At 33.8% G+C, this 15,396-nt stretch overlaps 1 protein-coding gene across 2 annotated transcripts; it reads left to right on the top strand.

The window, feature by feature from the left end:
* The first annotated feature begins 2,533 nt into the window (after nt 1-2,533).
* On the top strand, nt 2,534-13,810 carry LOC125839138 (U-box domain-containing protein 4-like). 2 transcript variants are annotated; one of them, XM_049518117.1, is made up of 5 exons: nt 2,534-2,885; nt 10,450-10,730; nt 10,950-11,066; nt 11,221-13,224; nt 13,447-13,810. In XM_049518117.1, exons 2-5 carry the CDS (start codon nt 10,455-10,457, stop codon nt 13,504-13,506), a joined length of 2,457 nt encoding a protein of 818 aa, XP_049374074.1. In that variant the 5' UTR covers nt 2,534-2,885; nt 10,450-10,454; the 3' UTR covers nt 13,507-13,810. The 2 variants fall into 2 exon arrangements, with proteins under 2 accessions (XP_049374074.1, XP_049374073.1); XM_049518116.1 differs by having other exon boundaries at nt 2,534-2,903.
* Nucleotides 13,811-15,396: the final 1,586 nt, after the last annotated feature.

Below are 15,396 nucleotides of genomic sequence, written 5' to 3'. Positions count from 1 at the left end.
TTATTTCTTTGAGAACTATAATATCACTCAACTATTTCTATTTTTCTCAAAATATACTTACACAATAAAAATATCATCCTCTCTCCTAATGAATGTCATGTCATGTTATTATCATCATCATCATCATCACCATCACCATCACCATCACCATCATTGTTATTGTTATTGTTATTGTTATACCATTTTAACAGTAAATATTTTAACTATACAATTAAAGTTTGTTGGAGTTTATTTGGAAAGCCACCTGATAATTGGAATTGGTGTAATTACTAGGATAGTAATTATTAGTCTAGTAATTACACAACCTAGTAATTACACTGACTTGTTTATTCGTCACAGTGTAATTACAAATGTACTGTTTGATTGAAAATTGCAATCATTAGATTATATTGAATTTTAAAAATAAAAGTGAATTATCTAAAATTTAAAATTTGTATTAGACAAATAAGAAATTTTATAAATGATATTAAATTAAATATTTAAGATATATATTGTCTTTCCAAAATATATTAATTGATAAACATATGTCCTTAACTAATATCATGAAAAAAAACAATTGATTTATATTTTTCAAATTAGTATATTTTAATTGAATTAATCATAAAAACTAAAATACAAGACTTATATGAACATCATGAATGCAAGTTTGACAAAAAGATTAATATTATAAATAAAATGTCATAAATTATTAACACATTTGACAAAAAGATAATCTATTCTAACTAAAAAATAAACGACTTACAATGTGAAATCTCAAGACAATATTACTAAAACAAGTGAAACTGAAAATATATCATAGGTTCTAAATTCAAAACAAAAAATTTAATATAATACTCTTATGTCAAACTTTAACATAACCTGCATAAATTCTACTTTAATTTAAAATTAGAATACTAACAAAATTTGCTAATGAAAAAAATAAACAAGTGTCCTTGGTATCTTGCATTAACCTAGCTAAGTTTGGGAATTATAATATCCCTGATGTAACCTCTACTGAAGTTATATATAAAATATCTATTATTACCAAAAAAAATAAATTAGATAATACGAAAAATTACATGGAATCACATGAAATAAAGGTTGAGAATGAAATGAAATATAAATAACATAAAATAAAATATATTTTTTTATAATATAAAAACGAAAAATAAATAAATAAATAATAGAAACAATAAATAAATAACAACGAAAAAAAATAGAAATAAAAAATAAAATAAAAAAAGTAATCAGCTTATAATTACACCATGTAATGTAATTCGCAGCTTCCTGAGAATTGGAGAGTGTAATTACTCACTGTCAATTATACCGAATTATATGTTGACCAGATAATTATATGGTCAACCAAACACGTCAAATAGTATAATTACACCTATTACACCAAATCTAATTACTCGAGTGACTTTCCAAACAAGCATTTAATATCTGTATAAGCAACTTTTTTACATATTCAATGGAAGCATTTTCCCCTACTTAAAGATTTTAAAACTAAAGAGGTGAATAAGTTTGCACGCTATTATTATACCTTCACTAGCTTGATACATTGTTTTATGTATGAGAATTTAGCTACTTCAATTTTATAGCCAAAATCTTTGTTCTAGATTTCATTCATAAGTATTTACCTATATGTCCATAAAAAAAAAAAAAATTGTCTTGCTCTTATCGAGGAAAATATTGAATTGGTTTCTTGAATCTGATCAAGAGGACAAATCAAATTAAGTAAAATGAATTCATCAATGTCTTACAAAAATATATTTGCAAATAAATTTGATCTTTAAAATAACAATTTTTAATATTTGTATTTCAAAAAAGCTTATCGTAACTTGCTATAGTTTATAGCTAAATATTATTTTATAGGCAAGTGACAACATCATATTGTAGCAGATTATAATATGAACAAAAAGATTTTAGCAAAAACAGGCATATAATATGTCTAAAGAAGTGCTTCACTTAACGAACAATAAACACCAATACATCATTCCTATATTTTACTAGAGTTTCTCTTGGAATTTTAAGAAATTAAACTTTATGAACTAATAGTTATTACTATTTGTATCATACGTAGTAATTTTATGGTATATTTTTTCAAATTCATTTACATTTATAGTATTTTAGTTATGAGCTTTGATCAAATCAGAATGAATAGGTTTTTAAATTCAATCAATCCCTTTTAATTGTTGAATTCATATTATTAGATAAAAACAAAAATTACTCATCGAAAGTAATAATTTCTAACACATATAATTTGTATTTGTAAGAGTAAAAGTTTATAATTTTATATAAAAAAAATATAGTCAATTAACTTTGACCAAAAAAATCTCATAGTTATGTAATCAAAATTTTGAAATTTAAACATTAAAATCTCTAAAAATCATACTAAATGGTCAACAAATACTCATACAAACTAGGGTTATCTTTTAGTATAATAGTAGTAATTATTCCATTATTCTTTTATTATAAAAATGATTATGGTAATAATATTATATCAAAAACATTGTTCTATAAAAAGTCAACATATAAAATGGACCTTAAATCCCTTACTTTGTTAAGCTAAATTTCCAACTTGGCTCTCTATCGAACATCGATCAGAAGCAGCTAAAATCCCAACTGCAGACATTCTTGTTCGTTATCTATCTACCCCATTAGCTCTAATCTGTTTCTGATTCATCCAAATTAACAAGAATTTGAGATTCCAAGTTGCCAGAATTGACAATTTTCTTCAACTTGAGATACTAAATTACTCAAAAACGCGTTGATTCTTGGGTTGGTGGAATCAATTTAGTCCTCTTTTTTTGAGCCTATATTCTTGGTCTTGGTCTTTGTTTTTGCCATTTCTTTGTGGGTTTAAGAGAGATTCATTTCTTGTGGTCAGAAGGGAAGAACATCAGGTTTGAAGTTTTTGATTGGTGAGTTTTTTTTAATTTGTTTTTATGGGTTTTTTTATCACTTCAATTGCTTTGTTTTTGTGTAATTAAGGTGCCCTAGTTCCGTAATTGAAATGGGTTTTCGTTATTGCTTGTGATTTTCATTAGGATTTGCTAGTTATTGTTATTAGGATGGTTCTTGATTGTTTCCTTGTTTGGATAGTACAACAATGAAATGTCTTTCTGATACATTTTGCTGCAAATTTATGGGGAGTAAGTTCAAACCCTTGTTGGAAAGTAGAAGGTAGAGACTTTAGAGCAGTAGTTGATTGTTGTGAAGATCAGGGTGGAACCAGAGGCGGAGCCACGATTTGAAGCTTATGGGGTTCTAGATTCTGATATTTTTTAAGTTACTAGGTTTTACATTGATATTCTATGAATATTCGATGAATTTTTTAAGAGAATTAAAGCTAATCCATAGGCAATAATTGCACTCTGCCGCGGGTGGAACCCATGGTCCCGACCACTTGATATAAGGGAGTATTAGAAGGAAACTTCTCATATAGTAATAAAGTTTGCTCTTTATGATAAATCTGTTCTTAGATTTCCACTTGCCTTTCTGGCTTTCCATGTTTCAAGTCTAAAATGTCCATCTTTGTCTTACTTCTTTTTGAAGATAGAGTTGTGTTCACACAGTATTAAGCTACAGTTAGATAATAATTTGAACCTAAATAGTGAGTTTATGTCTTCCCTAAGAATGGGCAAGTGGTTTGAAGCATAGGAGTGATGATTTGAGATTTCTGGTCGAAATCCCAGTTACAATACTCAGTGTAAGTGCAAATGCTCAATCTTGGTGGGCAGGATTATTTGGAACTTGTGCTTGTTTTTGTAGCTGGTTGCCCGGTGGATGAGTTGGCAAGTTACCCCAAGTACTAGTCAGTTGGAAAAAAGTGAACTCATTATCATAGAAATGTCCTGAAAATTGGGTTAGATAAGGAAGGGCATTTAACTTGATAGTAATACTTTTAGAGAATGAAAGATGAGTGTGAAGTGTTGCCTAAATACTTGTGGAGAATCAGTCAGCTGTACTGGGGGAAGGGAGTTGCTGAATATCTGCTTGACTCTAACTTACCAGAAGTATTCTCCATTCTGATAAAATAGCACAAGAGTTCTCTGTAGAATATGGAGCAGGACTTCTTATTTCTGGATTTAGAAGAAGTCTGATTTCCATTGCCAATAAGTGTGTAGGTGGCAATATTGACTTTAAAGCTCAAGTCTTTAACCAAAATAAAGCGAATAGATAGAGGATTTAAAATAGAGGGTCTCGAAATCTCACACTATGCTCACATGGAATAAAAGGGGAAATATCAAGTATGCGGGGTGGGGAGATTGACGAGGATGCTACACATTGTATTGCAGTGGGGTCGATGAAATGGGGGATCACCTCCAGTGTGTTGTGTGATAAGAATGTGCTCCCAAGCCTTGAAGCCATGTTTTATAAAGTGGTGGTCGGATCAACTATGTTGTATAGTACGAAGTGTTGGCTAGTCAAGAACTCGCATGTCAAAAATATGGAAGTAGTGGAATTGAGGATGTTGAGATAGATATGTGAGCATATTAGGAGAGATAGGATGAGAATCGAAGATATCCGAAACAAGGTGGGAGTGGCCTATGTGGTGGACAAGAAAAGGGTGGCGAAAATGAGATATGAGAAGAGAAGTTGTACAAACACTTGCATCCGGTGTGAGAGGTTGTCTATAGTGGGTAGGAGAGGTAAAGGTAGGCCGGAGAAGTATTTAGAAGAGGTTATAAGGTAGGAAATGACACAAACACACTTGAAGCTTATCGAGGACATGACCCTAGATAGGAGGATTTAGAGGTCGAAGATTATGATAGAAGGCTAGTGGGTAGTCAAGTGTTGTCTAGCTTCCTTATCAGTATTATTTTTATTACTCTTCTACTATCTTATTCTTCTATTTTATTGTCTCTTTGGCTTCAGTTATCATAGTATTTGTAATTGCTGCTGTTCCCTTCTCTATTGTTTTCATTATGGATTTCTTCACTACTTTATTTGTTTTACATGCCCGATTCTTAATATGCTTTACTTTGAGTGGAGGGTCTAGCAGAATCAACCTCTCTACTTCTCAAGGTAGAGGTAAGAATGCAGACACCACCCTCCCATGACCCTTCTTGTGGGATTATACTGGGTATTGTTATTGTTGTACATCTTCATCTAACTGTGCATTCTCTTGGTGCAAACAAGTCATTGGGAACTCCTCCGTATCCCCCCCCCCCCCCAACTATTTACAGTTGGGTATTTGGTATGACTTTCTTATTATTCTTCTCCAAAGTTTCATTTTATGAGTCATAAGTTGAGTACAACGATCATTCATTCAACTTTCACTTGTTAGGGAGAGGAACAGGTTAAAGGAAAGATGTGAGTTTGTAGATACAATTGTATAGGAAATTCATGACAACAATGAGACCTTAGTCAAGGGAGCAAAAATTTCAAATAGGAAGGAGATAAAGGAATGGACAGAAAGGGAATTCTCAAGGGAATAAGTTTGGAAAGGAGTTAAGATTGTGCTGGAGATAAAGCTCCAGGATCAGATGACTTCACCTTGGTGTTCTTCTGAAAATGTTGGCCCAAGGTTAATGGTGACATTATGGAGAAAGTATGATCTTCTCATGAAATTGGGAGGTTTGTCAAAGGCTTCAAAGCTTCGTTGACCTCAATCATATTGAGGGACCAATATCTAATATAAAAAATAACAGACCTGTTAGCCTAGTAAAAAGTATCTGCAAGATTATTGCTAAGATTCTCTGCATTAGACTAAAGAAGGTTGGACAAGATACTATTGACATTCCATATGCAGTCATGGAAGGTCTTAAGAACAATTGTAAATAGTGTTATAGACTGCAGTAAGATTCTGGAAATTAAATGTAATGTACATCAATTGGAGTTAATTAGAATCAATCAGGAATATTTAGGATCAATAGGACAATTCAATTCCTGTAACTATGTATTCATTTCCTATTTTATGATAGTGTACAAAATATTAAACCTTCAATGGTTGAAGGGAATAATCAAGGTAAAAGTCATAAAACATTTCTGGAACCCATCCTTCTTTCTTCCACATCATTCTTTTCTCTTCATTTTTTGAAAAAGGATGGCAAAATCTACAAACGACACTTGTAGCTAGTAAAATGGTGGATTCTAAAACCCAAAAAAAAAACTCATTGAGTACTGTGCAAACTGCACCTTGAGAAGGCATACTGATACAATCATATCAGGGCCTTTGGATTTTGTGATGGAAAGGATGGGCTTCACAACTAAATGGATCAAGTCTTCTTTATCACTTTTAGGCTTTTCAATAAGAGCCCCATAGGACGCTTCTCCTTTGGAATTTAAGAGGGCTCAGGCAACAACACTATTATCTCCTCTATTATTTATCTTGGCAATGGAAGTGATGCAAGCTAATCTTTAGAGCAGTCAGAAGGGCGCTACCTTTTTTTTGGTTTTTATAAACTCGGTAAGTTATAAGTTTTGTTAGTAAACACTAAACCAGAAGAAAGAGGATGCTGGAGGCAGTTACAACCAAAATATATTACCATTACAAGCTATGCAATGTGCTAATAAAATCAACAATAGCCTAGCTATCATTTACACCAACTGCAGCCTTGTTGTACCAAAATCTAAGCACAAATAGTCAATTTTGTTTGAGTTTGTATAGATTCTTCTTTATCCTCAGCATATCTGTTGTTTCTTTCCTTTCAATCTATGTTGCTCAAACTCCGGTGCGGACCTAGAGGTCAGATTCTTCATCCCATAAATTTTAGGATTTGAGGGTATGGAACCGAGTGCTAATACGGGTGTGCTAGGATTGGCTAATAAGTGTGTATTACAACATAAAAGAATGTATATTACGACATGTATAAGTATATCTCGATTAATAAATGTTATTAAGCTAAACTGATAAAATTTAATTCTATATAAATACCTAATATTCATAAGATATCTCAAGTAATGTTAAAAGATTCTCATACTTTATATAACTATATAAATATAACATGAACCCAAAAATCAAACCAAATACCTAATCCATTTATACTTCTTGGTCATAGATATAGTCAAAACATCCAAGGTAAGTTTAAATACGATGTGGATCCCACAGCCAGACCCAAATCATGTCGAACGACACAGGTGAACCAGGGATTTTGAAAGGTCCAAGCAACATAACTTCCAATTGCCCACCAAATGGCTGCTGGGATTTTTTCAAGTGAGAAAAAGAGGCCTTGTGGATTCCCTTTCTGCTGGAGGAACTGGAGAGTATCATGAGGCACTACTTTAGAGGCGCCATAGCTAATGCAAGGAAGTAGGACAATGTATGGGTTCGTTACCTACTATTCGTGAATGACACACAATACATTGAACAAAGTATGACCTTTTACAACTTTCGAGGCCTATCTTTAGTCATCGATAAATTCAGTAATCATAAGAGTAGAGCAAAGATTAGCGGATTGAAAGTGGTAAGGAGATGCTCTAAGAAGACAATTTCAAGCATACCTTCCTATTACATGTTTCACATGCAAATGTATAATGAATAATTGGAGATGATCCAAAGAATTTCTTGTGAGACACAACGAGGAGGCTTAAGATGTTCACTTTGTAAATTCCAATAAAGAATTGGAGGCTTGGGTATGGACGTGAGGATTTCGTTCAAGCCCTTGTGGGGAAATGGATTTGGAGATTTGACAAAAGAATCATGCACTTTTGAAGTTAGTGGTTGCTAGAATGTATGGGGATATGGAGAATGGAAAACATCTCAATCCTTGGGGAGGTCTATGGAGGAGCATAATAGAGACAAGGATGTTCATGGGAAAGATCCACTTCAAGGTGAGTAGGGGACAAAGTTAGCTCTGGAAACATAGATGGAGTCGTGTGACCTTCCAAACAACTCTTTTCCAACCATCTTCTATTCTTTCTTTTTGAGGAAGGTAACAATTTGTATAAATAAACAGCACAAAGGTTGTGTTGAGAGCCATATTTACAACATCAAAGCCAAGAAGCAAATTATGTCTTTGTTCTACTTGCAAGGATTCTAAAATGAAGCAAAGATTCTGTATCACCTAAGACAACCTCTTTCCAGCCCATCTTCCATATTAAGCCAAAAAGACAATTCTATTGCACAAGTGGAGCTCTTTGAGATTTAAGGTTGAAAAAAAGAACTTGCAGGATTGGGAGATCGGTGAATTTGGAACACTATTCTATGATCAATTAGAAGATCTCCCTGATAGACCAAGATACTTAGAAGTAAAGTGAAATAAAAATATATGTTTTTCGTAATAAAGTCATTGTGCTTTCGAATACCAAGCAGATAGATACAATCTCCTCTACTCAATATGAGGTTCTAGAGCATTGGAACATATCTGTTTTTCTACTTGGCTAGTAGAGTGGGGATTTTCTCACTGCTGAGAACATGGAGAAGAAGAGGATGCTAATGTGCAAGCCATCTGAAGTTAGGACCATTCCAGTGCCTCACAATGAGCCAATTATAGTGTACTTCATTGAATTAGTTAGACATGGAACCCTTCCCCTGTCACAGATTTTTTTCCAATTTGTGCCTTAAAAGGGAAGAACAGGAAAAAACAGGGCATGTGAAGTAGCTGCTGATATCCTATGATGCATATGTTGGGGATTGAATGGAAAGAAATGGAGAGGCTTCTGAAAGCATGGAATACTTGTTTTACAAATGATGAGATTCTTTTGATTTCTGGCCAATAAAAAGAAATGAGATTCTTTTGATATCGTGTAAATTTTCGCTGTACCTATGAGGTGCGTGTTACTATAGATGATTGGGTGCTATTTTGTATAGTGGATTTTGAGGTTCTCTACTTTTTGGATGCCACTTGTATATTGGGAGACTGTCCTATTATATGAATATTATTACTCCCTCCGTCCCATTTTATATGAGGTACTTTGATTCGGCACGAAGTTTAAGAAAGGAAGGAAGACTTTTAAAATTTGTGGTCTAAAATGAATGATAGAAATTTGTATGGCTGTAAATCATTTCATTAAGGATAAAATAGACATTTTATAGTTAAATTGTTACTTAATATAGAAATGTATCATTCTTTTTGGGACTGACTAAAAAGGAAAGTAAGTCATATAAATTGGGACAGAGGGAGTATTACTTATCCTAAATGAGAAAAAAAAATTTGTATTGGATGAGAAGGTATCTTCATACTCTTAGGGGTCGTTTGGTAGAGTGTATTAGCAAAAATAATGCATGCATTAGCTTTGTGTATTAGTAGTCCCTTGTTTGGTACACTTTTTCATGCTATGTATAATTAATGTTTGCATTAGTTATACACTCTATTGTGTATTGAGGAGTGTATTACTAATACCATTGATTTTTAGGTATTAGTAATGCAAAGGGATTTAACACATGCATTAGCATGGTTAAAGACCCAATTGCCCCTCAAAAACACTTTTATATCTTTTCCACATGGAGGATATATTTGTAAATAAATATTTTTATACAATGCATACTATTTTTAATACACCAAACCAAACAATGCATAAGAAATAATTTATGCATAACTAATGCAAGCATAACTAATACACGCATTACTAATGCAAGCATTACTAATACACTCTATGTGCATTATTTTTATACACTCTACCAAATGACCCCTTAGGATTCTCCACTAACCCTAATAGTTTTGTACACATTTGGTGCCATTAGTTAAATATTATTCACCAGAATCCTAAGGGGTAAAGCAAACATGACATTATCTGCTTACTATAGTCTGCAATAGCTGAGTGATTAAGACACAGCTTGTGATCATAGGTTTCCTTGCAATATACTTTTTGGCTTTTGCATTCATGATTGCTCTAATGAAATAAATTGTAATCCTTTTAGAATGTCTGGGGATCCTTATCCAGCAGTGGATCCTGAGTGTTATGTGCGGATTCATGGGAACCCAATAGCTTTTTCTCATGCCCTATATATGTATTAAAATGTCCACTAAACATATATAATTATTTGACTATGAACCCAATTATAATTGTATATTAACTTGAGGTCATTGTATGAATCCATTAACTTCAAATCCTGGATTCACCTGTCCTCAGCTGGATGAGTTAATTAAAGCTAAGAGTCAGCTGTATTCCTGGAAATTGTCCATTAGAGAGCTTTTGCTTCTTCCTGATGTGTTTTTCAAATGGAAAACTTCAAGCTGAATTCAGGTTATAAATTCACCGGCAAGCAAAATCTTAATCTGCTCTTCAATGTGATACTATCTTGAATCTGTCAAAATAGTATCTAGCCTGATTTTGTTCCATGATGGAACCTTCAAAAGATGGGTTCTAGAGATTCAAAACTAATGATTAAGCTACAGCCCATCTATACATTAGTGCGATTTAATTTCTCTTAATTTGTGGCATAGTTTCCCATCAGTTTTCTTATCTAGTAAATTGAAGAGATAATTTATCCAGTTTATCCTCTGTTATTCAACTCAGGTGTGTAACCTAGTTGGATATTGTTGATTTGGTTTATTGAGTAGTTTGATTGTAATTGACCAGGTGGAATGGAGATATCAATGTTAAAGATGCTTCTCAATAATATCTCCTGTTTTTGCCATTTATCATCGAGTGATCACATGAGTGGTGAACTGGTCCGTAGATATTACTGTAAGATTGAGGATATACTGAAGCTTGTAAAGCCGATTCTTGACTCTATTGCTGACGTTGAAGAAGCTTCTAGCGAGCTGCTCCTGAAAGCGTTTGCTGGGCTTGCTCAACATGTTGATGAACTGAGGGAGCTATTCGAAACCTGGGAACCATTGTGCAGTAAAATTTATTTTGTATGTTTGGAGATCTATCTCGTCATAACTTTCATGTCTTGAATAAACTGATTATCTTATTACAGTTTGCACTTAATACTGATTAAAAGATTTAAATTAAGAGAAACTATTTCTTATTTGCATTCATCTAAACTTCATGACTAATATGTAACACATTTTCAGTACTTTCAGCTATTTTATATCTAGTTTTCTGATATTTTAATTTTTGATGATCCATAGGTCCTGCAAGCTGAACCATTGATTGGGAAAATTCGAACATGTAGCCTGGAAATACTTGAGCTCCTTAAATCTTCTCATAAAAGCCTTCCTGCTGATGTAACTTTGACAACCCTTGAGGTGGGTGCTAAGTACATGGCTTCTGTGTCTGTTCTACCTTTTAGTTGCATTCATCTAACCCTTCTGAGAAATCTTCCTCCCTACTGTCTCTTTTCATTTATGTTTGTGGATTTCTCATCATTTCTAAGGTGGGTGTATTTTGTTTGGATTGCAGCTCTATATACTGAAAATTAAGTATGTAGATTATGAATTGATATCAATGACAATTACAAAGGTTATTAAAGCTCAAGTGGAAGGCTTGGGAGCCAGCTCAGATAACTTTGCCAAAATTGCTGATTGCCTAAGCTTGAACTCAAACGAAGAGCTTTTGATTGAGCTTGTGGCCCTTGAAAAATTGAAAGAGAATGCTGAACAAGCTGAAAAGACTGAGGACGTTGAATATATTGAGCAAATGATAACTCTTGTTTCTCATATGCACGATTGCTTTGTCACTGTGAAACAGTCCCAGAGCTGTACCACTGTGCCAATACCTCCTGACTTTTGCTGCCCTCTTTCACTTGAGTTGATGACTGACCCTGTAATTGTTGCATCTGGTCAAACCTATGAGAGGGCTTTTATAAGGAGATGGATTGATCTGGGTCTCACTGTCTGCCCCAAGACACGGCAAACTCTGGGGCATACAAATCTCATTCCCAATTACACTGTTAAGGCACTCATTGCAAACTGGTGCGAGATAAATGATGTGAAGTTGCCCGATCCCATGATATCTTTGAGCTTGAACCAACCATCTTCCCTCATAACACATGCAGACTCTGGTGCATCCAGGGATAACCATGTATTTCCCCTTACAAGGGACAAACACTCTTTGTCACCAGACTCCACGCAATCTTTAGGTTCTCCGAGAAAGACTTTGATTTCGTCTAGTGTAGGCCAAAGAGAGGAATCATCTCCATCTCATCTCCACTCCTCTTCAGAGGATTCTTTACCTGGAGTTGCTGGTAATGTACTTGCTTTTGATGTTGAAAGGATAATTATGAAGAGTGAAGACCGGATGGCCCACTCTGGAGAGATAAGTTCACATGGTCATAGTACATTAGCTGTTGAGGAACAGTTATCTTCAGGTCATAGTAGAACAACCTCGGCACCCAGCACGCTTGCTAATTCAAACTTTTCCCCTGTAATTCCTGGTGATGGAAATAAGTTATCCTCTCAGTCAGAAGCTGCTGCTGTTGCTTCAAGGGATGTTGTAGTGGATTCCAAGCCAGCTGCTTCTATCCCTCGAAGGGAGCCAGAATTTCCATCTACACTAGAGACAAGACCTCGTAATCAAGCGATTTGGCGTAGACCATCTGATAGGTTTCCAAGAATAATTTCTTCCCCTACAGTTGAAAGAAGGGCTGATCTTTCAGAACTTGAGGAGCAAGTTAAAAAGTTGGTTGAGGACTTGAAGAGCACTTCCATTGATATGCAGAGAACTGCTACAGCTGAACTCCGGTTACTTGCCAAGCATAATATGGATAACCGCATGGTGATTGCAAATTGTGGTGCTATTAGCTTGTTGGTTAACCTACTTTATTCAGAAGACATGAAAGTACAAGAAGATGCTGTTACTGCACTTCTCAACTTGTCAATTAATGACAACAACAAGTGTGCCATTGCAAATGCTGATGCAATCGAACCTCTGATTCATGTCCTCCAGACAGGGAGCGATGAGGCTAAAGAAAATTCTGCTGCAACTCTTTTTAGCCTTTCTGTGATGGAGGATAACAAGATGAAGATTGGGAGGTCTGGAGCAATCAAACCTCTTGTTGATTTATTGGGAAATGGAACTCCAAGGGGCAAGAAAGATGCAGCGACAGCTTTGTTTAACTTGTCAATACTTCATGAGAACAAGGCTCGTATTATCCAGGCTGGTGCTGTAAAGTATCTCGTAGATTTGATGGACCCTGCTACCGGGATGGTTGATAAGGCTGTTGCTGTTTTATCCAATCTTGCAACCATTCCCGAGGGAAGAGCAGGAATCGGTCAGGAAGGAGGGATTCCTCTTCTTGTTGAGGTTGTTGAGCTGGGCTCTGCAAGGGGTAAAGAGAATGCAGCAGCTGCTCTCTTGCAACTATGCACTAACAGTAACAGGTTCTGCAACATAGTTCTCCAGGAAGGAGCTGTACCTCCGTTAGTGGCATTATCACAATCTGGCACTCCAAGAGCAAGGGAAAAGGTCTGATGCCAAAAACTTCAACCATTTTCTTTCTTCAAATTTTGTGCACCGATAGTGTAAAATATTTTTGCACCATCAGGTTAAGTTACCAGCTTATATAACAAACAAATTATGATAACTTGAAAGTATAGTAACAGGTTAAATTACACTGTCAGTGCTACTAGACGTTTGCCCTCTTTGGTTTTGTATATGTATAAATATTAACTTTGTGATTACATGCAGGCTCAGGCACTTCTTAGCTTCTTCAGAAATCAACGGCATGGTAATGCAGGAAGGGGCTAATTTATACATTGAACATTTGGGCACATACTTTTCTTATAATTAACAGATAAATTATGTGTGTAAATTTGATATTATAAGTACTGTATGTGAAGATCATGGTTTCCTAGAATGTTTCCCAGATTTGTGAGATCTGCAAAAGTAAATTAGTTGGTGGCTCAGATGGAGTCCATCTGAATAGCTTTGTATGTACATGTGGAGAAAATTTTAGATGACCGCGAAAACGCTGCAGCCTTTGTAATTTTACAAGTGGTGAGATTGGTAAATGATAACTATTCTTTCTTTTACTTAGAAATGCAAGTACACCTCTTGATTTCTCTTTAGATTTCAAAGATTTGGATAACCAGTGTTAGCTGTTCAGTGAACGTGTAGTTTCACAGATCAGATATTTGAATGTGGTATATGATAACAGAAGTAATTAGACAATCTTTTTGGTATGTTGAGTATTAGAGTCTTCATCATGTCATTTGACAAATCATAATGTTGTTGCAGTTTCTTTCCACTTGTTTTTCTTTGTTGAAACTGTTGTCATGTCAGAGCATAATTGCAATGGAGTAGCAGGGTTAGCGGTTGGTTACGTGAACTTTTACTTTCTTTTTTTTGTGAGAATTTGTTTTTCTCATATTATAATTTTTTTCCCATTTCCGCTTACTCTACCTTTTTATTAAAATCATTGAAATTTAGGCAATTAATCTAAAATTTGTTGTAGGCATTGAAATTTTGTTTGACTCTACAATGTGTTCAATTTGAGTTAGGACTCTACCAGGTGTGTTCAATTCAAATTAGGATTCTTAGAGGTTACTCAGTCCTAAATTCGGATACTATATTTTCCTAAAAGACATCTCGAATATTTTGCAAATTCATGCAATATTCATAAAGAGATCAAATTCAAATCATCCTAATTTGAGAAATATGCCACTAACGGCCCTCAAATCATGAACAAATCTTATGAGAGAAGAATCAAGGGAGGAACAAAATTGTACTTATATATTTATCAATAAAATTATATTTCTTCATATTTATTTATGATTGCAATTTATTTTCTATCATTTTAAAATTTGTTGTAAATATGTATCCTTCCCAAATAATACTAGGTGCTTGGTAAGTTATGCGCACTCAATGTTTATACGAATTCAATAGACGTATGTTATGTGTTTCCAGTTTCCATATTGACTTCTATCATTTAAAAAATATAATTAGAGAGGTAGATAATACATTTTTTGGCTCAATTTATGTGATATTTTCTTTTTTAGTCGGTCTAAAAAGGAATGATACATTTTTATATTTAAAATAATTTAATTTTAAATTACTTATTCTACCTTTGATTAGATGAACTTAATGAGATAATTTATAGTAATATATATATCTATGACTTAATTTAGACTATAAATTTCAAAAAAAAAATTCTTTCTTAAATTTTGTACCAAATCAAGCTAAATCAATAGATACTCGTAAGTACTTACCTCTCGCATAATACTCACTTTGTCTTATCCATAAAAACTAAACTAATTAGCATTGCATTTTCTGATCGTCAAACTAATTACACTTTCGATTCGTTGTAGCTTTTGTGGGCAAGTTATCTATATTTTCTCATTTTCTTTTTATTTCTCTATTTGTTTAGTTTTTTTTTTCTTTTTTCTCATTATTTCTTCTCTTTTGTTCAGTTTTTCCACAGATCACATTATTCATTATTTTTTATTTTTTTTCACCATAATCTTATTCATACTCAATTTAGACTCTTACACAGATCCATTTTTTTGTCCCTTTAATTTCTTCTTCTTTTTCTATACAATAAGAAAAAATAATTGATATAGTAAACATGTGTTCTCCTTTTTTATATATAACATAATATATCTTTGGTCTTTTTTGTTTCTCTAATCACATATCAGAGCA

The sequence above is a fragment of the Solanum verrucosum genome, unplaced genomic scaffold (assembly GCF_900185275.1).
Source record: "Solanum verrucosum unplaced genomic scaffold, falcon-dt-bn FXZP01000164.1, whole genome shotgun sequence".
Lineage (NCBI taxonomy): Eukaryota > Viridiplantae > Streptophyta > Magnoliopsida > Solanales > Solanaceae > Solanum > Solanum verrucosum.
This window is presented reverse-complemented; position numbering and strand designations above follow the sequence as displayed.

Excerpts from the sequence above, each read along its gene's own strand:
- LOC125839138 (XM_049518117.1), top strand. The coding sequence starts at position 10,455 with ATGGAGATATCAATGTTAAAGATGCTTCTCAATAATATCTCCTGTTTT. Across the intron at positions 10,731-10,949 it reads TGTGCAGTAAAATTTATTTT|GTCCTGCAAGCTGAACCATT; the intron begins GTATGTTTGGAG and ends GATGATCCATAG. Across the intron at positions 11,067-11,220 it reads TAACTTTGACAACCCTTGAG|CTCTATATACTGAAAATTAA; the intron begins GTGGGTGCTAAG and ends TTTGGATTGCAG.